General features: G+C 36.0%; 3 protein-coding genes across 3 annotated transcripts in view; 1 reads left to right on the top strand and 2 right to left on the bottom strand.

The window, feature by feature from the left end:
• Positions 1 to 734: 734 nt before the first annotated feature.
• Positions 735 to 3,259, bottom strand: LOC112529638 (pentatricopeptide repeat-containing protein At4g21190-like). Its single transcript, XM_025140980.1, has 2 exons — positions 3,136 to 3,259; positions 735 to 1,996 (listed from the first exon to the last, which is right to left on the bottom strand). Exon 2 carries the CDS (start codon positions 1,919 to 1,921, stop codon positions 1,121 to 1,123), a length of 801 nt encoding a protein of 266 aa, XP_024996748.1. The 5' UTR covers positions 1,922 to 1,996; positions 3,136 to 3,259; the 3' UTR covers positions 735 to 1,120.
• A 2,689-nt stretch (positions 3,260 to 5,948) lies between these two features.
• LOC112508770 lies at positions 5,949 to 13,175 on the bottom strand. Its single transcript, XM_025113517.1, has 9 exons — positions 12,974 to 13,175; positions 11,141 to 12,072; positions 9,568 to 10,270; positions 9,141 to 9,236; positions 8,410 to 8,610; positions 7,057 to 7,142; positions 6,860 to 6,959; positions 6,458 to 6,553; positions 5,949 to 6,373 (listed from the first exon to the last, which is right to left on the bottom strand). Exons 1-9 carry the CDS (start codon positions 13,019 to 13,021, stop codon positions 6,311 to 6,313), a joined length of 2,325 nt encoding a protein of 774 aa, XP_024969285.1. The 5' UTR covers positions 13,022 to 13,175; the 3' UTR covers positions 5,949 to 6,310.
• Positions 13,176 to 22,747: 9,572 nt separating this feature from the next.
• Positions 22,748 to 24,474, top strand: part of LOC112510064 (chalcone synthase 2) — a 10,080-nt gene continuing 8,353 nt past the window's right edge. The window contains exon 1 of the mRNA XM_025115349.1: positions 22,748 to 22,783. Within this exon, the coding sequence (XP_024971117.1) occupies positions 22,754 to 22,783 (30 nt within the window). The 5' untranslated portion in view covers positions 22,748 to 22,753. The remainder of the gene's footprint in view (positions 22,784 to 24,474) is intronic.

Raw genomic sequence — 24,474 nt, 5'->3', positions numbered from 1 at the left:
ATACTCATTTTATTTTATGCATGCCTTTAATGAATAACCATTCATGCATGCATATATAATCATGCACACTCTCATACATACAACCTCATACATGTATTCACATTATGCATATATATCCTATGCATAAAAATACACAAATTCACATAACAATTCATCATGCTTTCACCTAACCATATAACAATTAATCACATATTAATTACCTTTGGTGATAACCAATATCCGGTTATCACACAAACACTCTGTCAATGTCCATTCTAATTTTTTCAAAGTCAAATTCATTTGACAAAATCCATTCTTTCATAAAACATTCTACGAACTAAACCCCCATTAGGGTTGTACATACTCCTCCATAGTGATGGTGGTTCATTTGCCATTACTTGATTCGAGAAAGTGAGTTAATGGGTTGTTTACCTAAATGCTTACCCGGTAAGTGCTTACAGATAGAAGTTAACACTATAATTTATTTTGATGCGTAAGATTTTAGTACATCAAAACGTATTGAATGCAACAATTTACCGGGTAAGTGTTTACCTGGGTAAGAGTCGCCATCTTCACTTACCGGGTAAGACTCTACATCCTTCTCATCACTCTTACCCGGTAAGATTTTTGGCCCTCGTGATGTTCATCCGAAGAAGAAATTTATCGAGTAAGCACTTACCAAGTAAGCGTTTAGTAAACAGCCCCTAAGATTGGCTGTTAGAGAAATACCTTTTCTGAGCAGGACAAATGACCAATGACCCGAATTAAGATGAACATATGGGAATGGGATGATGTACATACAAGACTATGAAAGTATTTAGTCCATCTGTATAGACCACAAATGAAGATTATGAAAGGATAAAATATATATTAGATACCTTAACTGACTTGTTATAAATAGATAAAGTAGAAAAAGAAACTGCATGAAGCATTTGATTCATGATGTACATCCAATGTGCCAAGCTTCAAGGTGCTTAATATTGTGGCTATAAGTCACTTGGAGGATCCATTCATGTCCACAGTAGAAACCTACTTATAACTCCAAGATATTTGCACCCGTATTCAATAGTTTCAGAATTCACTTAGACCCAGAATTCCAATAATAAAGCTCTTTAATTTCCTCGTTAAGCCACTCATTGGTCTATGAGGAAATCTTTGTGACCGATGATTCCTTGCTTGCTTTCCTTCCATATTTTCCCCGTGTTTTAGTGAATGAACTCTTGTATTTCTCGACAAAACGCTCCTTCTCTTCAACTAAACCTAGCTTCTCATATGATTCAGCTACTTTTTTCACTATAGATTGATCTGGGGGTTTACGACCATGTGCTTCAAGGCCTTTGAAAAGCTTTACAAGCTCTTCCCACATCTCATTCCGGTAATACACAGATATCATGATATCACATACTTTCCAAGGCACTGATTGCACATCCCTACCAAGTTTCTTAGCCCATAACTTGTTTGCTTCTTCTACTCTGAGGTCCATATCTAATGCACGTATCAACTGTCCATATGTTCCAACTGTCACACCCTGCCCCTTGCTTAACATCCATTTAATAACCTGCACAACTTTATGCCATTCTTGCATTTTCTCAAGGGCAATCAGTGCTGTCTTAAGCCGTCCAATAGGGAATTCCCGTTCCCCCACAACCCACGCATCAAGTGCACCATAGACTGCTTCTTTACTGTCTTCAAGATCAAGAAGTGATCTTACAAGAACACTGATCTTGTCCTTTTTGGACACATTGTAAGTTTTTTGGAGCTTTCCTATCCCTTCAGCATCCTTTCCTATGTTGAAATGGTCCTGTAAGTAATTTTCATCAACTGGGGTGGGTATATGATCTTGTATCACTGTGAGCTGACTGCAGTTCGAGATTGGCACTCTGAATATACCAAGTTGCCTCATTGGTCTAATTAGACCAGCGATTGCGTTGGACCTTAACATTTCCAAGAAAACACAGCTGCCTCAATCAATACCCTCAAGATCGATTTAATTCGATGAGCTTGCGGATATGCATTTCTGTAGACATCGAACCAAATAAAATCAAATAAAGATACGCAAGGACGCTGAGAAAGAATCCTTTCTAGACAGTATAAGTTGCTATACAAATCATTCAGGTAAGATACTTTTCAGATTACAAAAAATCCTAAAAATCACAATTTATAAAAATCAGTTGTTGTCTACAATTAGTCTTCGCTTTACATCTCCTTCTTCCATTAACATGAGCTCCTGGAAGGAAGAGATAGAAACATCCTCTGCAAATAGTGGTCAAAAATCCATAATAGAGACCAACCATAACAACTAAATTGATTATCAATAAAACAAGATGACAATCCATAGTGTGTTCCAACTATTGTGGGTTGGGGATACATAAACATCTACCTGTTGCATTTGGTATGTGGATGGGACTTGACAGAACTCGATTGGATAAGAGTGGATGAGCGAGAGTGAGGTAGGTCATAGGTGGTTGAAAGAATTGTGAAAGGTTACAGGGTTTTAATTTGACACTCATAACCAATTTTGTCCATTTCCCTAAAAAAATTCCATCTATATTGGTGATTTTTCTGCCACTCCATTCCGCGGGACAACACATTTCTGTTCTGTAATGTCCCGTGTAGCACCCTCATGGATCAAGTTGCTTCAACACAATTAGAAAATTCAGGACTCATGCTTCAAAAATACCACCTTAAGTCAATGAGGAATGTCAAATTCTTTTGAACAAGCATGTTCATTCTTTTCGTTTACTCAACCAGAGTGTACAAAATTAGGGGATTTACAACAACACAAACCCTATTGAAGGTTTCGACAGCCTGAATCAACATCTTAAAAAAGGATTTTTGTTCTGTTTTATCTAGATTCGAACTCAAAGCATTATCATTCCCTCCATATCGTTGTAGACACAGCTTATCTTGATTTATTAACTCAAAATTTGTTACTTTTTCTATTGGTCAATGTAACTCCACAACTGTTAATCTACGACAAAAACAACTCATTCATTTTGATATCCAAATTCTAAATTCAAATGTGGAATTGCTATGGACGGAGGAAAACAATTACAAGATTCAAACATCAATTCGAACTCCAAAAACATACTGTGATGTTGAATAGCAATCATTAACATCAAAATTTCACATGTATCTAATGGAGTAAGTACTTACTCTAAAGGTCAAATTCCATCAGAGATAGACGACGGAGTGATTATACGACGGCGTTCGCTTGCAGGATAACGATGGCGGTGCAAAGGCAGCGGACACTCTTGCAGAATCGTTACCAGCAAAAACGCTGGACATGCCAAATGCCAAATGCCGATGGTGATCTTGGGCCAAGATAAGTGGGCTTAAAATATCAAGGCTTACGTGCCATTTTAGTTTTTACCAAACCCACCCCATCCCCCTAAAATGAACTATTTCAGTAAAAATTTAACAATTTAACACCTTGACAATATTACTTGCTTATTGAATAAGATCTAAATTCACGAAAACAACATTGTATATAATAATTTACATGTTAAGTGTTAATTATGATAAGAGTTGTCATCTTCACTTATCGGGTAAGATTCTTGGTATTTATTTCATTCTTACCGGATAAGATTTTTGGCTCTCATCATATTTATACAGTAAAGTAATGTGACTTGGTAAGCACTTACTCATATAAACGTTTTAGCTCCAAAATATTGCAATGAGAACCGGATCAGAAAATTTTACAAGCAACCCACAAAATAATTACCATCATATAAAAGAAAATATAATTATAAAAGGTAATGTTTTTTAATTAAAATGACAAAAGATTGGGAAAAAAAATCTGAATTTGTAACCATTAATGTCACAGATAATAACAGTACTGATAACTTTCAATTATTTCTTTTAATTAGAGTAGTCTATATCGTATTAGTGAGTCATACCCCTGTTGCTACTTACAAGTTATTATAGATTATTTTTTGATAGAATGTAAAGAACTGGAATAGCTTTTTATCGTTCAGTGAACTTCTATTTCAGAAAATTTGGTAGCAATATAATCCATACGGAAAGGCCATCCTATCACTTCTCGATCAATCCCTTACCCCCTCATTCTTCAAGAATCATAAAGAACCTTTTCACGTTTGAATCTGTATTTGTTGTAATCTCGTTCTCCGTAATGACTCTTTTGGAGAGTAATATAATGGATTAATGGGATTCTACATATGCTTACAAGTTGGAGAGCAAGACTAAAAACGATCATAGCTTTGTCTACTGCTAAAGTTGAATTGATTTATGTCGTTGAAGTTACAAAGGATGCTTTATATATGAGGGAGGTCCTGGAAGATGTGAAAGTCATATGTTATAGCCATAAGTGTTATACACAGCGGATAATTTGGCATTCAGTTCAAGGACGAAACATATGAACGTATGTCATCAGTGGTAACAATGCACAAAGATAAAGTCATTCATTTGGTGATGACAGATACAAATGCTAATGCTTCAGACATGTTCGTGAAATCCTTACCATTGTCAATGTTCGAGCTTTGCTCTAATTCGACTAAAGTTGTGTTAGTGTAAAAAAAAGTTTGGAGGAGAGGAGATGATTTTGAAGACGTGTGGAACTCCTTTTAGAGAGATTACATTGTAAATAATCGATTGATTTATCATTTGTTAATTTATAATATAATTTTTTGTCTCCGATGTTGGCTGGTGATGGCAACGCCGAAGTCGGAAAATTGCTTGTTGAAGGCCGTCAGCATTATGTATCGCAGGGAGCATATTAATGTGTCACACAAAGCCTTGTAGATGAACACGAGTTGTGAACAATTTCTATGAGTACCAGGCATGTGCCTTGTAAACAACTAATATTTATTATTAAAATATTTAATATATTTAATAAAACATTGTTTTTTCTTAAACATTTAATTTTTAAAAAATTTATTGATTGAAATAATAATAATAAAATTATGTCTTCCTTCTAAGCATTCGCTTTTACATTGTTTTTCTGATATGGAGAATTTTACCTTCTTTCTCCTACTTTGGATAGACTTTTGAAGAACCTCTTAGTCAATCTCCAAATTTTACACCAAACACGAAATCTGACACCAAAAATCACTCCAATGGAGATACCAAATTTTGATGTAACACTATTTATTTATGCCAAATTTAACATTAATAGAAAATAATATATCTAAAATCTTATATTTTGGTGTCATATGTTGAAGTAGACTTAAGAGTTGTTTATCCAAATGCTTATCCAATAAGTGTTCACTGATACGAGTCAATTCTATAATTTATTTTGATGCATAAGATTTTAATACATCAAGACATATCGAATGCAACAATTTACGGGGTAAGCTCTTACCTGGGTAAGAACAGTCATCTTCACTTATTGGGTAAGACTCTCTATCTTTCTCATCGCTCTTACCCGATAAAATTCTTGGCCCTTGTCATATTCATCTGATAAAGATATTTATCCGATTAGCCCTTACCAAGTAAGCATTTAGTATACGCGCCCTTATTTTTTGAACATATTTTACACGAATCTTTATGGATTTGATATTATTGGAGATGCCTTAGAGCATGAAAATTTCCATTTTGGAGAATCTCTCTAACCATCTTTTAAGCTTTAGCATATTGTCTAATAAAATGCTAGACAAGGCTTCCAACGCATTGCCTGCTATTCCAAGAACATTAGAGATTGAAATACAAATAAAACATTACATACACTGGTATCATTATCATACCGGATAGATCTTGTTACATCCAAACACAATATATCAAACGCCAAGACTCCCAAAGAATTGAGTTTTGGTGAGAAGAAGAGTTAAAAGGTGAAAAGTGTAAGAAGAGATCTTCACCCTTAGATGCACATTAGGATGAGATGAACTGGATCAATCCCCATATCAAGCGTGACTCATGGGTGGATTTGAGATTAAAGGTGATCAAGGGCCTAGATCCCTTCTTACGCTTCTCACACGATCCTTCACCAACTCCCAAATTCGGATATATAAGCAATAAAAATCCCAGATACCATTCTAAAATTTTGACATTCATACCAAGAGGCTTACAAGGAAAAACCAAAACATGAGGATCAATTAAGATTTAAGATTTCCTCCAAAAATGGCATTCAAAGATCTCCAACATCCGAAGACCCAAAAAATGATCCCGATAATACCCCAAGAAATGGTTATAATCAAAACAAACTTGCATCACATTTGTCTAATCATAGTCCATGGCATCCTTTCAGCAACAGCAGATCTACTAGTTAAGTCCCTCGATAGTAGAGATCGAGTCAACTCACCTTAAAATCCCAAAACTAGACTGCTTTCAGTTGATGCAAAAATGCCATGGGACCAGATACCAAAATAGCAAATCAAGTGACCGATGATTTGCATACTGGGCATGATGTTTTCCTTCTCAGCCATTGATCTATGCACTGTGATATGAAATGAAGGTAAAAATGATGATTAGTCTCGGTTGGAAAGCAAAATAAAAGTTACATCAAGGTAAGAGAGCATACATCTTTGTGAAATCCATGAAGGCAAGGAAGATGTCGTATGGTTTCACCGATGGTAGGAGTTTCAAGACAAATTGCACATTCTTGAAGATTTTCAGCCTGCATGTTGCACCACGAGTAAGTACTAATAGCAGTCGTTTGGTATTTGGACTTGATAGAACTGGAGAGACAAGAGTGAGGTAGGTTGGCGAAAGAATTGTGGAAAGTTTTAGGGTTTCAATTTGACAAGGGTAGTTTAATAATTTACCAACCTTGTCTAATCTCTCTAATTTTTGTTCCACCTAATTTGGTGGGACAAAAAAAGTGCACTTTTGTCCCATACAGTCCCAGTCTAATGTTGGGCCAAACGTGGACAAGTTTTTGTTATGTACTGCATGAGTGCATTCCAGTAACGTATGCATTTACCTGAACCGTGGACTCGGGCAAACTATTTATTTGAGCATGAGTTGCACCTCCATGTTGGTGATTGTTATCGTCAAGAGCCAACAACATTTCATAATCGTTCCTGAAGGTAAATACACAATTTAGACAATAGCTACAAGTTTTAAAAGAAAAGCAAACAAGAGACTCGAAGAAACTTGTATTGTATCTTCTTATCTTACTCGTTAAATTCACGTCCTATTTGTAACAAGTCATTAGGCAATTCCATATCATTAAAGGCCTCCAGTGCTTCCAGTATTTGCATTCTCTGCAGTCAAGAAATCAAACATGCATGTAAAATGAACAGAAACAAGACAAGGTAACAACTCTTTATCACAGTAAAGATCTACTAAAGGGTTATTAACCCATTAAAAAGCAGTAAGGGTCCATTTGGTTTGCAGGATTGTTTTTGAGGGATTTGGATTGGAATGGAATTGGATTCCATTTTTACAAATAATTTATATAAAAATTATAAAAATAATTAGATTATATTTTTATTTTCCGATCATTGCAAAACAAATGTTTTTAACATTTTTAAAACCTTTTTGCATACAATCTTAGAAAAACACGTGAAATCCTGAGCATCCTTACCCCCTAAGGATTTCAAAATCCTATATTTGTAGGATTTCAATTAAATACTAGGATTTTAAATCCGGACAATCCAACAAACCAAACATTCCAATCCCATGTTTGGTTTGTTGGATTGTCCGGATTTAAAATCCTATGATTCAATATTCCAATCCCATGTTTGGTTTGTTGGGTTGTCCGGATTTAAAATCCTAGGATTTAATTGAAATCCTACAAACATGGGATTTTGAAATCCTTAGGGGGTGCTCAGAATTTCATGGGATTCTGTAAGATTGTATGCAATAAGGTTTAAAACATTTGTTTTGTAATAATCGAATATCGATTAATAAAAATGTAATCTAATTATTTTTATAATTTTTTTATAAATAGTGGAATCTAATTCCATTCCAAATCCTACAAACCAAACACACCAATGATTTCAAATCCATTCCAATCCAAATCCCTCCAAATCCAAATCCCTCCATGAAATCCAAATCCCTCAAAAACAATCCTGCAAACCAAATGAATCCTAAAGAGGTCCATTCGTTTGCTTAGTGAAAGAGAGAAAGCCCAAAAACTTAAATCTACAATCAACATGCTGCAAATTGAAGAAATCCCAAAAGAAACAAATCTAATATAGCCTTGTAAACAAGTTAAAATCAAGTCTCTTGAATAGAACAGCTGTGGGTTCATTTAAAAACATATGAAGATCAAGAATTTCAAGAAATGTGTGGCAAATGTAAAAACTGGTATCTTGAAACGAGATTGCGAGTGAAACGGAATATGGTATCCAAAGATGCTAGGATCATGTCAATATGGTCATACAATAAGCTTCAACTTTCAGTTTTAAACCAAAAACAGAAACATTAGATTTCTCTTTGTTGCACAAAAAACAATGTAGCTTAAGAAACTAGCAAAAATAAAAATAGTAATTAAGACAATAAAATAGTGAGACCACAGTTTCGTACCATGTCCACATCCATGTTTGGAGGAAATATTGAATTCCTTGGAGTAGATGATAGTGTACGAGGGCGTCCCGGAAAACGACCTCTCAACCGAGCCAATCTTGTGGAGGTGGGAGCTTGACCATTAACCCCCCTAAGAATTGAAGGGTTACGGGAAGGATTTGATCGAGAGTGCTGTAACAAATTTGATGTTGACGAGCCTCTCTGCATAACCATACAAACATTTCTTCAGGAAGAAAGCATACATTGACGGGAACCATGAGACTAAGACAAAAAAAGGTTCATTAATTTAAATGTGGGGTCTTTTAATGTTTAGTTGGGTAGAAATTATGTAATAATAACATTTATAAGCAATTAGAAATTTGGGGTTATTAAGCCCCAAGTAACAGTAATTCTTCATTGAAGTTTTCAGCTCTTTATAGTGTTTTCTCTTGCTCACCAATTAGTTCCAAGTATACTTGAGGATATTATATTTTAACATTGTACTGACAAGTCATAAGCTAATGCTACCTGCAAATAAAAGCATCAAAGGCCATATTGCAAGATAAAATTAAGGAAATATTCAACTATACTGAAATGCGCAATGCCTAATCAACATATTTGGGCAAAAAGTAAAGATTTACGGCCACATGATTAAGAGCAAACAAATTCAATAATATGTATGACATCAGGCTTATAGCTATTCTTTAAGGAGCAAAAAAGAGAAAAAGAAAGAAATTAAAAGGCTGGCATACAGATGCAGGACGATATGGAGGACGAGCACCAGCATGAATAGCATTTGAACTGTGTCCCTGCTGCATTGCCGTTGCAAATGCATGGTGTGAATCCATCTGTGTTACGGTACATAAGAAATTGTAAATACTTATATATCATAGATCTAATTGTACACAGCAATCTCGAAGAGGGAAGATATACTCCATCCGTCTCAAAATAAGCGTCCATATTTTCTTTAGATTGTGGCAAAATAAGTGCATACTTTTCAATTCTACACTTAATTATGAGATGGATAAATTCATTACTCCCACTATTGTCAAGGGTAAAGTTGTCATTTAGTTGATTAAAAAGTGTAATAAATTAATAATTTTCCTAAAACTGTATGCTTTTTTCATCGTGGACATTTATTCTGAGAGGGAGAGGGTAATAGATTAACAGACTGGAAACCTCATCAATTCCAAACGCAGATGCCAGCTCCTCATTGTACAACTGCTCTTGCAGTTCTCTAGCCAGTATCTCATCTGCTTCAACCTGTAGGGCCCTGAAACTTGGATCTTCGGTACTACTACGGTGTGTGTTGGAGCCACGGTTTCCCACTTCAGGAGAGGACTCGTCAAGTGCAACTACTGGATCCAAGGCACCAGCACCACGACGGTTCTTGTTCCTGGTTGACCTTGAAGTTGAAGGTTCCTCAGATAGTCTAAGGGTTGCAATCTCAGAGTCATTGGGAAGTGGCACAGCACGTTCCCCAGTATTACTCGAAGCAACACCCTCCCTCTGTCTTTTTGTAAATTGTGCCCGGTCCTTAAATTGACCCAACTTATGTGCGCGACGGGACATGGTCTCAGGTGGAGCAGGCACATGTTGGGTAGAGTGTATCTCCAAATCCTCAAAATGATTATTAATATTACTAGAGATACTTCCATCTCTATGATCCTTTTGTACCATCCCATTTTTCTGTTGGCTAATGGCAGACCTTGAGGCAGCCTTACCTCTTGATATACGTGGATCACCATCTACCAATGGGTGATCTACTTTTCTCATAGTGTTGTGCGTGGTTATCCATCCATCTGATTCTTTAAAGCATGTAGATGTGTCCACACTTGAATCCTCATTAGCATCAGTTGCTTCTTTAAAAATTACAGAGCTCCTGCAAGTAAATCATGGGGTCAATAGTATTAACTTTACACAAGATCTCTCCCAACAGCATCAACTCTATTGCAAGTTCTATGGAATACCAACTCAGACGATACTTCATAATTTTTGCAGTTCATTCAAGATGTATCTCAATCAAAAATTGCTCAAAAATCTGGAACACTTGGCCAAAGATCTCTCAGATCTTCGGAACACCCACCAAGAAGTATTTTATTGACTAGCTGCAAATCCAACCCATGTACTGAAGAGAAACGATCAGTAAACTTGTGTGATTGGTTTAACTAGGACCTTTCCTTGAATTCATGTACAAATTTGTTAGATAAGTAGATCTAGACAAATGTGAAGTGACCAAGTTCATTAATCCCCCAACAAAAATTAACTACTCCTGATATTATATTAAAGGTACTCTCTTGGTTGCATTATAATGGCCTAATTTGACTTGATGCTCTTCTATGAAAAAGTAGTAAGGCAAAGTACACCCTTTTCAAAAGGATGTACTCACCAAAAACTACGCGAATATTTCCCTGCACTTCTATTAAAATTTAGTTTTCCGAGTTCCAACTAAAAATAATTTAATATGCACATATTGCCCATTACAAAGAGACCACCAATACTTGGAAATCCACAACAAAAAAGAGGCTGTGGACTTGTCATGCCGTTGAGATAAGCCACTATTTCAGGGAAATCCACTGCAAAAAGTAAATTACTTGTTTCGGAAAGCAGAGAGCAAAGGGAAGATCAGAAAGCAGATAGTAAATCAAACTTAATAGAAAATCAAAAAGTAACAGAAATTGAGTAGAATCGCAAAACTTATTACCCACTCTGTTTCACATAAGTGGTCTTAACAATGAATTTCGTGACCTACCTTTGAGACAAATGTCCATTTCTTGCATCAGGCTCTTCAGAAGAAGAATGAAGAGATGCTCCTTTTCCTTTTAGTCTACGTGAATCTTTAGCTTCAGAGACCAGATCCTTAACATCAACTGTACTTGAGGGACCATCAGATGCTATGGTACCAACATCAACCCGTAAGTCTTTTGTCACCCTCCCAATGTCATGCTTCTCTTCTACCTGTTTGGATTTTGCTATGTTATGGGGAGATATGCATCCATTTCGCACCAACCTTTTCTGCCTACTGACTCTCGGTGATATGCTAGCTAATGAAGACGAATTGCTTTCAGCTTTATGTTGAGCTCCAACTTCAACTCCTTTACCACGGTCGGATCTCAGTGTAAATTTGATGGGTTTATTTAATCCAGATGATTTGCTTGATGTATCGAATGCATCTACTGCAGGAAAACCAAAAGTCGAAAACCGATGTTTTCTAGATGGATGTGCACTACCAGTTCCTGAAACTCCTGTTGATGTAGCCTGTCCAAATACATGGCCACGCCTGGTTTGCTCAGTCAAATCAACAAAACTACTGTCTTCTTGACTAGTAGACCTTTGAACATCAGAATTACACGAAGCTTTCCCTTTCTCATGATTTGCACCATCTACTGTAGGCAAAACATTCTTGCAAGAAGATGAATTCCCTAATGTAGAACCTGAAGAATTGCTGTGATTTTCAGAACGTATAAACAATCTTCGACCCCCATGAGCAGTGACTGATTTGCCTTTTTCCCTTGGCTCATTTCGCAGCTTTTCATTGAAGTATTCCTTATTTATCAGACGACAACTACTTGATCCATCACTCCTTTTTCCTATGCAGTTGCCATCATTACTACATGCTGCTATTAATCTCTCAGGAGTGTCAGGAACCTCCACTACCTGATCAATGTCCATAAAATCCATAACCTGCATCACATCAAGTATATGCAGGACAATCTTATGAGTCACAAATTGAATAAAAAGTGAATGATTTATCCCAAATCACACTCATAATCTGTGCACTTAAAGAACAAAAACCCATACTGTGGCGGTGTGGCCAGGGAGTAGAAAACTAAAAATACATTGACACGCACTTAAGACTTTTGAAGCAGATAGAAAAGTAATAATAATGAGCAAAACTTAATAAGATCTACCTTATTGATAAAGTGACCACAAAATCACCTTCCCAGGAAATAGACCGACAATACCACCAATTATAAAAATGAAAACTTGATTTTAAAAAGAAAAAGCACTATTCAATTCAAATTTAAACGCAACTAGCTCGGTGACTTGGAGAAATATTATGTTAGAAGATCTGAACTGGCTATTTTGGGGTAAATACTGATCATGGTCACACAATATATGATATTACTAATCAAAAAAAAATATAAGCATGGAAGATCCTAAATATTTAATCACTAAAACAAATTTTTAGACGCTTATATGAAATAAAAATGTATCACAACAATAATCCCCAAAAGACTTACAGAATCTTGTGGATATACATTTCAATGCACATTCCATCGTATCATGTGCTATAAAACAGTTCAAATGCAGTTATCATCCTCCCAACATCATCAACCACAAACTCAAATCCCTTCCAATACTTGTCAAATTCAAAAAATAAACAAACTTAGGGCAAAAATTAAAATCCTAGAACCATTCAGAATTAAAACTATGCCAATCACGTTGATCTGAATCGACGGCGTGAAGATTAAAAAAATCGTACACAAGAAGGGAAATTAATTTTGTTTTTATGTCGAATCCTAGCATGAAAAAAAAAAAGAAAAATATGAGAAAAATGGCATGATTCAAAGAAAGAGTGTACCTGCGATTGTCCTTGTTGATCTTCAAACAAATCCGGATCTAAATTCATAGAGATTTAGAAATCTAGGGTTCTCGTATGTCCCGTGAAGGAAGACGATGATACACAGAGTGCAATTTTTCGATCTCTAAGAATTCATCGGATGCGAAACATGGTGTTTCAGTCGCGTTGAGGGAGGTGCAAAACACGGACCAATGAAATAGCAGGATTGTGTTTACGCGCTTGAAAATATTTGAATGGCGTTTGAAATGCTCCCAACAGAACTTATTGGTTAAGCTCAGGATACAATGGTGTACGTGGAGTCGTGGACACAGCGTCACAGCCTGTAGTTTTCTGGATCAAATGTGGGCCTATCAACTATTATGGGCTTCGAAACAGTCCCTGCGCTCAGAGTCGGATAGAAACCCAAGTCTTCTAATTAGCAAGGGACTGTTTGGATTAGATATGGCCAAATGGGCCCGGCCCGGCCCGGGACCGCCGGAGGACCGGGACCGGGACCGACAAAGGACCGGCCCGGGACCGGGACCGGTAAGGACCGGTTATGGGACCGAAAACCGGGACCGGTTAAGGTTTTTGGTAGTTTCGTGGGACCGGGACCGACCGGGACCAGGACCGGTTATGGGACCGACTATGGACCGGCCCGGCCCGGCCCGAAAATTCAAATAATATTATAAATAAATGTATTTTTAAATAATTTTATAATGTATTTTTATAAGAAAACGTAATTTTAATTATATTAAAACGCATTTTTAAAGTGTATTTAAGTGACCCAATTGTAAATTTTATAATGTATTAAAAATATATATCATTAAAAAAATCAAAAAAAAAATCTTATTTTTTTAATGAAGGACCGGTTGGGACGGGGACCGGGACCGGCGGCCCATAACCGGTTATAGAGTACCTATACCGGTCCTATTATTTTCGACCGGGACCGGGACCGAGACCGGGACCGGTTACGCCGGGACCGGTTATGAGAAATGTGAGGACCGATTGGGACCGGCCCGGGACCGGCCCGGGACCGGTTTTTGGCCATCTCTAGTTTGGATCATGGAAATTGAAAGAAATTGAAATGTATAATTCTTTGACCAAATTCCAAATAGAATGTTTGGTTCATGGAATAAGACTATGGAATCCTTTCAATTCCAGTCGATTCATTCACGCATAGATTTTACAATTCCATAGCAATATGCTAGGATTTCAATTCTTTTCCTACAGATTCCTTCCCTAATTCAATTCCGTTAAGAATTCTATTACAATTCCATTCAACCAAACGCAATCACAAGGCATGGTCAAATTCCATCATATTCCATTCCATTCCCTCAAAGTCAAATTCATGTGATGAATTCCAATTCCATCGAATTCCATTTTACGAACCAAACGCTCCCTAAGTGTACTTTAAAAGAGGGGTATTTATGACAATTGACAAGCGTGTACAAGAACTTGACTAAAAGAGTATTTGGTTCGTTTTCTGTTAAGACCTGTATGGATATAGCTGTCTGTATTGATATAATTGCTTGTATATTAACAGATAAGTTGTTGTTCGGTGGTTGTGCTGAATAAACAATTGGAATGTCAGAAATGACCATTTTACCCTCAACCTACATTGGACACTATTAAAACATTTGTTTGATAAAAATGTTTAATGTTTGACTTATAATTATTAAAAAAATATAATTCCAAGTTTTTTTTTAAATAAAAACAATTTGATCTAAGTTGATATACAAATTTAATGATATAATCACAATAAATTCAAAAAAATTTCATTTGAATGCTTTTGTCACTTACCCCTCACCCCCTCTCTCTCCTTCTCCGTCTCTCCCTCAATATCCAACAACACTTCTAGAAATCTCCTGGAAATTTTCTAAAACATTAAAACACAAGCGATTTTTGTCGGGAAAAATAACACATGTATCCATAGCCTTCCTGTGTGGGCTGCTGATGGACGATGATGTTATAGGTCGGAGCAGATGAGGAGAAGGAGGCGACAATTGGTGAGTGGTGAGGCAGAGGGCGGACGATGGACAACGAGGATGGTTTCCATGGATGAAGAGTTTTGGAGTTTGGAAGATATCAATTTGTTTGAAAGGTTTCACCCTTTGGATCTGTGTTTTTCATTTATGTTCAAGGATGGAGGCGATGTGTTGAGGAGGAGTGGCTATGGAGAGGGGTTGGGAGATGGGTAGTTGAGGAAAGTTAATAGCTGAATACAAAGGACAAAGGTTTGTAGCTAAGTGGCTCAGCCATGGGTTGACTGAATAAGCCTACATCGAACAACTAGATATGGTTGTGCGAATAAGCCATATGGCTTATACAGTCCATTAAGCCGCAACCGAACATCCCCTAACCCAATTAACCCTGTCAACTCAATCTAAAATGGCCTAATCAAACCCAATATGTTAAACAAGTTGAAAACACTTTAAACTTATAGGTGTTGGGTTAGAATTAGGTTAAGGTCATTTATACCTAACCTGATGAACCCAATGTTCTATATACTATGGATTTAATATGATCGTCCAATCCTTAATGAATATATGTGCATTAGACTTTAGACCAACTTGTATTTAGTTATATTCATAATTATATAGCAATTCTAATCGTAATTTTACTTGCTTATTTGCATGAACTTTTAATTTTCTTCTTTAAGTTTGTTAGTCTTATTTGTATGTTCTCATTTCGATTTAGGGGTGTTTGTGATTGCTTATTTAAAACAACTTATACTTTTCTACAAAATCACTTATTGATCGCGGATATGCTAACACACCACAGACTACAATCAGGACCAAAAGCAAGTATACAAATAGTCTTAATATCGTCTTTCAAGTAATAAAAGTGGTACAAGTACCGGATATCGTCCACAATGATTGTAGTAAAAGTTTAGAAGAAAGTAAAGTTAAGGAAATGATTTCAGAAGGCGAATTTGAAGACTTTGATTTGAACTGAGTTAACACAACTAAAAATTAACAGAAGATAACAGATAATAAAAGCAAGCTAGGGTGTATGACTCTTTCGGGTGAGATGTAAATATGATTCCAGTAGACCAATGTTGTCAAAATGCTACAACATGAGACCATGCTGACAAATTGCTACAGCATGTAATCAGTAACAACTATTTTTACCAATTACTTTGAAGGTATTCCTCTCGGACTTCACCAATGCATTGATATTATAGCATTTAACCCATATCTCTATGAGGTATCCAGACCAGTGAAAGTGACAAATGGTGTCTTCAAAATATATGGATAAACAAATCTCTTTATTAAAAATCACTCTCTCGAGTGGATTCCCATATCATTCAAGTTGACGTGTTTTGAATGGCTCATTTCTGAGTCCATTCCACTTTAACACTTCAGAGTGATCAACCCGTCGAGAATTAACAATTTAGAAAATACGGATAACAAATCTTTTTGTTAGCAACTCTCTCAAATCTACTTCCCATATCATCCAAATTGACGTGCAATCAATGGCTCAGCTTAGCATGACATTTTAACACTTTTCAGTGATCAACTCGTCAAGAAGTGTCATTGGTTTTATAAAACTTGAAATGAAAAAGTAAAACATCGTTGTTACATGAAAGGGTCGACCATATTTGATTTACAAACTCACCTTTTTCGTATACACGCGAGCTAATAAAATTAGCTACTCATGACGAAAAATAAATGACAAAAAATATAAAGTGCGATAAATGAAGACATAAAATAAATACGGAAAGTAAATGACGGAATATAAATGATGGAACGTAAAGGATACAGAAAACGTAATAACTAAATGACGGAAAATAAAGTGCAAGTAAGCGTAAATAAATAAAAGACGAATATTAAGAACGAGAAAATAAAGAAAGCGATTAAAGAGAACTCGAAATGCCAAAAGATTACTAATATTTAGAAAGAAACTTTTCTCCAAGTAGGATGATCTACTTGAGAGAAAAGTAGAAGGGATTAAGGAAGTGTCAAGTGTATCTTAAACATCCCCCAATAGCCGGTAGAGAAGTAGTGAAGGGATTAAGGAAGTGTCAAGTGTAGTTCTTGGGTTAGTCCAATCTTAATCATTTTCTCCAAGTATATTTTTCCTGCTCAAAGCGTCAGCTACCACGTTGGCTTTTCCCGAGTGGTAGAGGATTTCACAATTATAATCATTTACAAGTTCAATCCATCGACGTTGTCGCATATTCAATTCTTTCTGACTGAACAAATGTTGCAAACTCTTATGATCAATATAAATTTGATATTTTGTTCCTAGAAGATAATGTCTCCAGATTTTCAGAGCAAACACCACTGCAGCTAATTCCATATCATGGGTTGGATACTGTTTCTCATGATCTTTTAATTGCCTTGACGCATAAGAAATTACTTTTCCTATCTGCATCATAACACATCTTAACCCCAACTTTGAAGCATCGTTGTAAACCATAAAGTCTTCAGATCCGTCTGGTAGAGTCAATACCGATGCACTACAAAGATGATTCTTTAATAATTGAAAAGCTTCTTGCTGTTCTCCTTCCCACTGGAATTTAATGTTCTTCCGAGTCAAATTAGTCAATGGCACGGCTATCTTGGAAAAGTCCTGAATAAACTTACGGTAATAGCCGGCCAATCCCAAAAAGCTTCGGACTTCAGAAGGAGTTTTCGGGGCTTCCCATCTTGCAACTGCTTCTATTTTAGCTGGATCCACCATTACCCCAGCTTCGAATATGACATGACCCAAAAATTGTACTTCTCTTAACCATAACTCACATTTAGATAACTTTGCGTACAACTTTTCTCTTTTCAGTAATTCCAGAATTAGACGAAGATGTTATGCGTGTTCTTCTTCGGTCTTAGAGTATATAAGAATATCATCGATAAATACAATAACAAATTTATCAAGATATTCCTTACATACCCTATTCATTAAATCCATAAAGGTTGTGGGTGCATTAGTTAAGCCAAATGGCATAACTAAGAATTCGTGATGCCCGTACCTAGTTTTGAAAGCTGTTATAGCAATGTCTTCCTCTCTGACCTTAAGCTGATGATACCCTGACCTTAAGTCAATTTTGGAGAAATAACTTGCCCCCACCAACAGATCAAATAAATCATCAATCCTTGGTAATGGATATTTGTTCTTGATCGTCAATTTGTTCAATTCACGATAGTCTATATACATTCGCATAGACCCATCTTTCTTTTTGACGAATAAGACCGGAACACCCCAAGGTGATGTGTTGGGTCTAATAAATCCCTTATCAGTCAAATATTTCAACTGTGCAACCAATTCTTTCAACTCAGATGGAGCTAACCGGTACGGTGCCTTTGCTACTGGTGCAGCCCCCTGGTACGAGATCAATTCGGAATTCAATTACTCGATCCGGCGCTAATCCAGATAAGTCCTCTGGAAAGACTTCTTGATATTCATTAACAATCGAAATCGATTTTTCTTTTCTTTTCACTTTCTTCATATCAATTACGTACGCTAAACATTCCTGACACTTCTTTCGAATACTTTTATGGGCTTTCATTACGGTCAAAATACTAGTATGGTGTTTCTGACGATCACCATAAATAACAATTGTTCCTTGATCTGGCAGAATAATTCTGATCATTTTCTGATTGCAAAAAATACTAGCCTGATACTTTACTAACCATTGTTAACTGCAGAGTTCTTAACAATGGACAATTCGGTCGAATGTGATCCGGAGAATTGCAATTAAAACAACTTCGATTAGTCGGGCAACTTCTGGACAGATGGTCTGCTTCACCACACTTATAACATTTTCTTGGGTCTATCTTACACTCACCCTGATGTACCTGTCGGCATTGCGTGCAAACTCTCTCACCGACCTTCTGCTCAGGTTTGTTATCATATCTTACAGTTTTCGGCCCTTGAAAATTTGATGAAGGTCCCTCCCACTTTCTTTTCTCTACAACTTTTTCTTCTGGCTGCCGATTCTTATTTCGTTCGGTCACTTCGGCCGCATCTAGCGTCAATGAAAAGGTATTGGGGTTCATAGCAATAACAAACTCTCTGATTGAAGGTTTTAAACCCCAAATGTACCTTTCTATCTTCCTGGATTCTGTTGAAACATAATGTTCGGCAAATCGAGAATATTCAATAAATTTTTTAGTATACTCCCGAACTGTTCCATTTCCCTGTTCCAGTTTCAGAAAATCTTCCTCCATTTGTCTAACTGTCGTCTTAAGACAAAACTGGTTCTTGAATCGATCTACAAATTCTGTCCAAGACAATGTTTGTAAAGCATCCGTTCTGGCCGATGATTCAACTTCCCACTAAAACAAAACATTTGATTTCAAGACTGAAACAGCAAATCGTACTTTATTTGTTTCCGGACACCTAATGGTGTTGAACACAGATTTCATCTCCTTGATCCAACACATAGCTTTTACTGGATCTATTTCTCTAGAAAATGTTGGTGGCTTGCATGCCAAAAACATTTTAATATCTCCCTCCTTGTTATGAGTAACCGGTACCGAAGGATGAACTTCTACTCTTTTTGTTTCTACCCTGGCTGGTATTCCCATGATAGAAGTCAGAGTTTCCCGTAATTTCCCTATCTATTCTGCCAACATATCTCTGGTTACATATTCAGGGTGTGGCACCGATCTCTCCTGAATATTCCCATAATGGGATTCTTTAGGTTCAGAATGAATTTCAGTACGACCCCTTCCTTGAGACTGACTTCTTCCTCTGCCTCGTCCCCTTGGTCTTCCCCGACCTCTGATTCCGGATGTGCCAGTCGGGAGATTACCAGGTGATTCTTCCCTTTCTTCAGACTCTGGACGAGCCGTTCTTTCAGATCTTCTAGTTCGGCTAGACATCTGCAGATTTTAGTGTTAATAATCACGTATTCACATTCCCAAATATAATGAAGTATTTAAGTTCAGATGTGTACCTGTAAATTCGTAATTACATTGGCCAGATATAATTAAAATTTACCTTACACAATGTTCTTTCAACTCATCATATTTATTTCCAATGGTGTTAACTATGTGCGGGACCCTTAACATGCAATAAAACAGTTTAAGTCTAGGTATCATGTTGTTGAATACCTAAATCTCTTAAACTCGGGATCTGATACCACTTTCTGTAACACCCCATACCACACATTGCATGTAACATATAATTCATATATATAAATACATATTTATACACCACATAGGTCCCTTAGTACAAGAATTACCAGTACAAAATACATGGTCTAAAATTTCAAAATACAAATCTTGTCCTGTTTCATGTTCGGCTAACAAAACTATACATAACATAGCCAAATCTTCACGTAGATATGCATATAGGGAAATTTTACATTTTTCCCTTTCACTTACCATTAGCACCACCTGCAATACATATTTAAAATACAAAACGGGGGTTAGACCGAAAGGTCTAGTGAGCTACCCTATTTATGTCATTGCAGGGTGATAATCACCAAAACTCTTAAATAAAACAACTTTTCATATATATAACAAATATATGAACAAGTGAGAACACAATATTAATACCTTTTATCTTTCAGGCCAATAATCTTTGCTTGCAAATAATACATAAACTCTAAACATGTTTATATTAACCAAATTAACATAATATCACTTTTAAACATTTTCTATTCAAACAAGGTTTATACAAAGTTTCAGGCCAAACATGTTATCCCCTTCTCTATAACATTCAGACTATGATTTTTAATAAGAACCATGATCCTAAATCTTTAAATCACAAAGAAATAAAGATTTCAGACCACAGTAATCTTAAGAGATATGATAGTAAGAGTTATATTATATATCACACACATACAATTACTACCATTATATCCAAATGTACACATCTCCTTGATATGTCACCCTTATCCCATGGTACACCTCTCCTTGATATGCCACCCTTATCTCATGGTACACCTCTCCTTGATATGCTACCCTTATTTCCTCATCAAAACATTTCACAAAACAATTCCATTTAGACCGCAGTCAATGGAATTATCAGTTCAAAATCATCTTTATCAAAATTCCTATTTTTTTTATATATATAAAAACAATTATATATAAACCATGCACAAGTCATAATACAAATCCGGTCAACATAGACTTGGCCGGACTTCATCTCCGGTCAAGTCTTGGCCGATTTACCAAATCTGGACAACACATTGCCCAAGACCTGTCCGATTTAACACTTAAGAGAATTTCAACACTTTTGTCCGGATAACAAATCCGGACAACACATCGCCCAAGGCCTGTCCGATTTAAAATAATCCGGTCAACATATGGTCGTATTCATACTTCTCCGTTCAAAATATTCAACATAATTTCAATATTCATAAATCGCTCAACACTTGACCGGTTAATCTAATCCGGTTAATCCACCAGGCGGTTTATTTATAAATCGCCTATGCCTTATCCGATTTATGACTTAAGTCGTTCAACCCTCACCCGGTTTAAGACTAAACCGCTCAACGCTCATCCGGTTTAGGTCTAATCCGCTTGACATATATCGCTCGACCCTTGACCGGTTTATGCCTTAAATTGCACAACTCTTGTCCGGTTTAGGCTTAAATCGCCCAACCCTTGTCCGGTTTAGGGCTAATCCGGACAACACTCAAATGATTCAAATTTTCAAATAAAATGAAAAGTTTACATAATCTAGTTATGCAATTACAAAGAAATTCCAAAGCAGTTTAAACCACTCACCTTATGAAAATCAGATGAAAATCTTGGTGAAATGCAATTCGGATACTGCTTCTCTCAAGACACTCTCAAGGCTCAAAAAGTTGCAAGAAAGAGAATGGAGGCTAAGCCCTCCTTTTATACCCCTTCTTCAATTAGAAAGCCGGCTAGGACCCCCTTTTCATGCATGTATAATTTTAACTCATGCATATAGAATATACACATAATCATGCATATAAATTTTTATGCATACTAACACATTAATACCCCATTCATATTTATATTTTTAGCATAATTATGCACATACTCACATGTTCAATTATGGCAATTTATCAGGTTGTTACATAATTATTTAACAAATAATCACATATTGATTACCTCAGGTGATAACCAGAATTTGATTATCACAGCACCGGTATAAGTTGTTTATCCAAACACTAAAAAATGTTTATTACCGGTGTCATACCGGAATAAGTCAATAAGTTGTTTTTATAAGCAATCCCACACACCCCCTTAATTTCGTTTAAACACAATAACTTAGCTAGATTATAAAATAAAGTATCAAAATTTTAACCCAACCAAACTCGCACAGTTTGGTTGGGTTGGGTTATTGGGTTGAGTTTCAAATCGTAAACACTGGATTAGATTTTTCATATGCTTTCAAGCCGGTCAATCCCAACCCAATCTAGTTCATGACATTGTTTAAATCAAAAACTCTAAAATCAAACCTTATATGTGATTTGAGAATCCTTTCAAAACTCAAACCAAATTGCAGATACTTTAAACCACAAAATACTACACTATAAAATGTGATACAGTATAATTTATAAGGTTTATATATTAAAATCTGATGTAGATTGGTCATACAAAAAAATTCATATTCCATCTAACAAGAAATTTTATCATCCATACTCCATACAATTTAAAATAAAAATGATAATACACAACATAATTAAATTCAAATGAATATGAATATGAATATGAATGGTAATGCATTAATCAAAAGGCAAATGGAATTGATCATTATGATTTAACAAGAAAAAATGTGTTTATTTTCAATAACATTTGATTTGTCCTAAATGATTGATCTTATACTTTGTATAAACGAACTATAATATAGTTTCGTAATATTTTTAAACCGATGTTTTCTAAATCGGCATTGAGCATTATCGTCTCATTTGGATCAAACCATGCATACCTTTAAGTTCGATTATAGAAGTCGCACTCATCCCCTTCTGGATGTTGAATTAACAAAATGAGACGAATCAGTTAACTTTAATTAAAAAATATAACTTTTTTAAGGACTAAACATGTAAGTCAAACTCTTTTTGAAGATTAGTATGAATATTTAATATGTTAAAGTAAACAGTTACTGATTAAGGGGATGTTTACCAAATTTTCCATTAAGTTTTGTATGGATAAATTTGTATGTCTAGATAAAAATCTGTTGTTTTACTTTTTTTAACTTAATCAACCGTTTGAAATAGGAATGGCAACGGGCCGGGTTCGGGCCGGGTATTGGTATCCCCGTCCCCGAAACCGATAGCTAAAACCGTCCCTGTAACCGTCCCGATCCCCGTCGGGGATCTTATAAGGTCCCCGCGGTTTCCCCAATCCCCGTTGGGGAACCCGTTAAGGGTAAAAATTCTCCTTTTCACCGTTGGTTATAACCGAACCCAAACCCGAAACCGATATGGAAAAAATTACAATATGTTAATTTTCACAATTAGAAGTAAATTACAATTTTTTTAAAGATCTAAGTTTAAATGTCTCAAACATAATCAAACCAATTACAAACAATGTATTAGATTACAATATAAAACTAAACAAAAATTCAACATCATACAACTAAAATCACGATTTTAGACAAATAAACTAGACTTTTTCGTGAACTTTATTTGGGTTGTTGAGGTAAAGTGGATAAAAGTTTTTTAAATTTTAATGTTACCTTTTTTTAATGATATTATATATACATCGGACCGGACCGGGCCGGTGATCCGTTAAAATCCCCGAATTCATCCCCGATCCCCGCCCCATCCCAGAAAAAATGTCCCCGAACCCGGCCCGAAAGTTTCGATTTTCGGTTTTCACCGTCGGTTTCGCTTTTTTTTTTTGACATCCCTAGTTTGAAATATAGAAATAATCGTTTTACCCTTCAATTCATCAGAAAATTTCAACAAAGAAACCTGTGAAATCAGAAACAATCTAAACCAGACCACATACTCCATCGCTTGTGCAGGCCCGTCTTAAGGAAACGTGTGTGCCAGGGGAATGGAAGGCAGTGGGGAGATAAGCTCTTTTGAGCTATTTAGTTTTCGTCTGGGTATGCGACCTTGGATTGTTGTTGCATATCCGAACCAGAAAAATTGAGTGAAATAAGTGAATTTATCCAGCTGAGCAGTTCTTCTGAACTTGAGAGACAAGAGTTAATTAGTTTAGGTTATAGGAAAGATGAATAGAGAAAGATAACAGGAATTATTAGAAACTTCGAACAAAATATGGAATGAAATCGAAAACGAAATATGGAATAAAGAACAATAAAGAGATATTATTAGAAATTTCAAAGGAAATCTGGACGAAATAGAAACCGAAATGAAATCGAAATCCAAATCGAAAACGTACCTTGGAAACTTCAAAAGAAATCTGGAACGAAATCAAAAACGAAAATGAAATCGAGTTCTTCAATCTGGGAAGAAGATGCAATTCTTGAATCGAGTTCTTGATAATAAATATAAAAACCAAAATGGTTAAGTGGATCCCTAAGGCATTCACAATGGAGGTTTCTCTTGAAATTTCTCATGGGTTTTTACAAAAACCTCTACTGTAGGACATAGGTTTTTGTCAAGTCACAGGTTCTTATTA

The sequence above is a fragment of the Cynara cardunculus genome, assembly GCF_001531365.2.
Source record: "Cynara cardunculus var. scolymus isolate 2C chromosome LG 1, CcrdV1, whole genome shotgun sequence".
Taxonomy (NCBI): Eukaryota; Viridiplantae; Streptophyta; class Magnoliopsida; order Asterales; family Asteraceae; genus Cynara; species Cynara cardunculus.
The sequence above is the reverse complement of the archived record's forward strand: the minus strand, read 5'-3'. Positions and strand labels throughout refer to the sequence as shown.

Bases quoted from the DNA above. Each gene is read 5' to 3' on its own strand.
- LOC112529638 (XM_025140980.1), bottom strand. From the start codon at position 1,921: ATGTTAAGGTCCAACGCAATCGCTGGTCTAATTAGACCAATGAGGCAA.
- LOC112508770 (XM_025113517.1), bottom strand. From the start codon at position 13,021: ATGAATTTAGATCCGGATTTGTTTGAAGATCAACAAGGACAATCGCAG. The intron at 9,237-9,567 runs GTTTCCAGTCTG...ACCGTAACACAG, and splicing joins CTGCGTTTGGAATTGATGAG to ATGGATTCACACCATGCATT. The intron at 6,960-7,056 runs GTAAGATAAGAA...ATTTACCTTCAG, and splicing joins ATAGGACGTGAATTTAACGA to GAACGATTATGAAATGTTGT.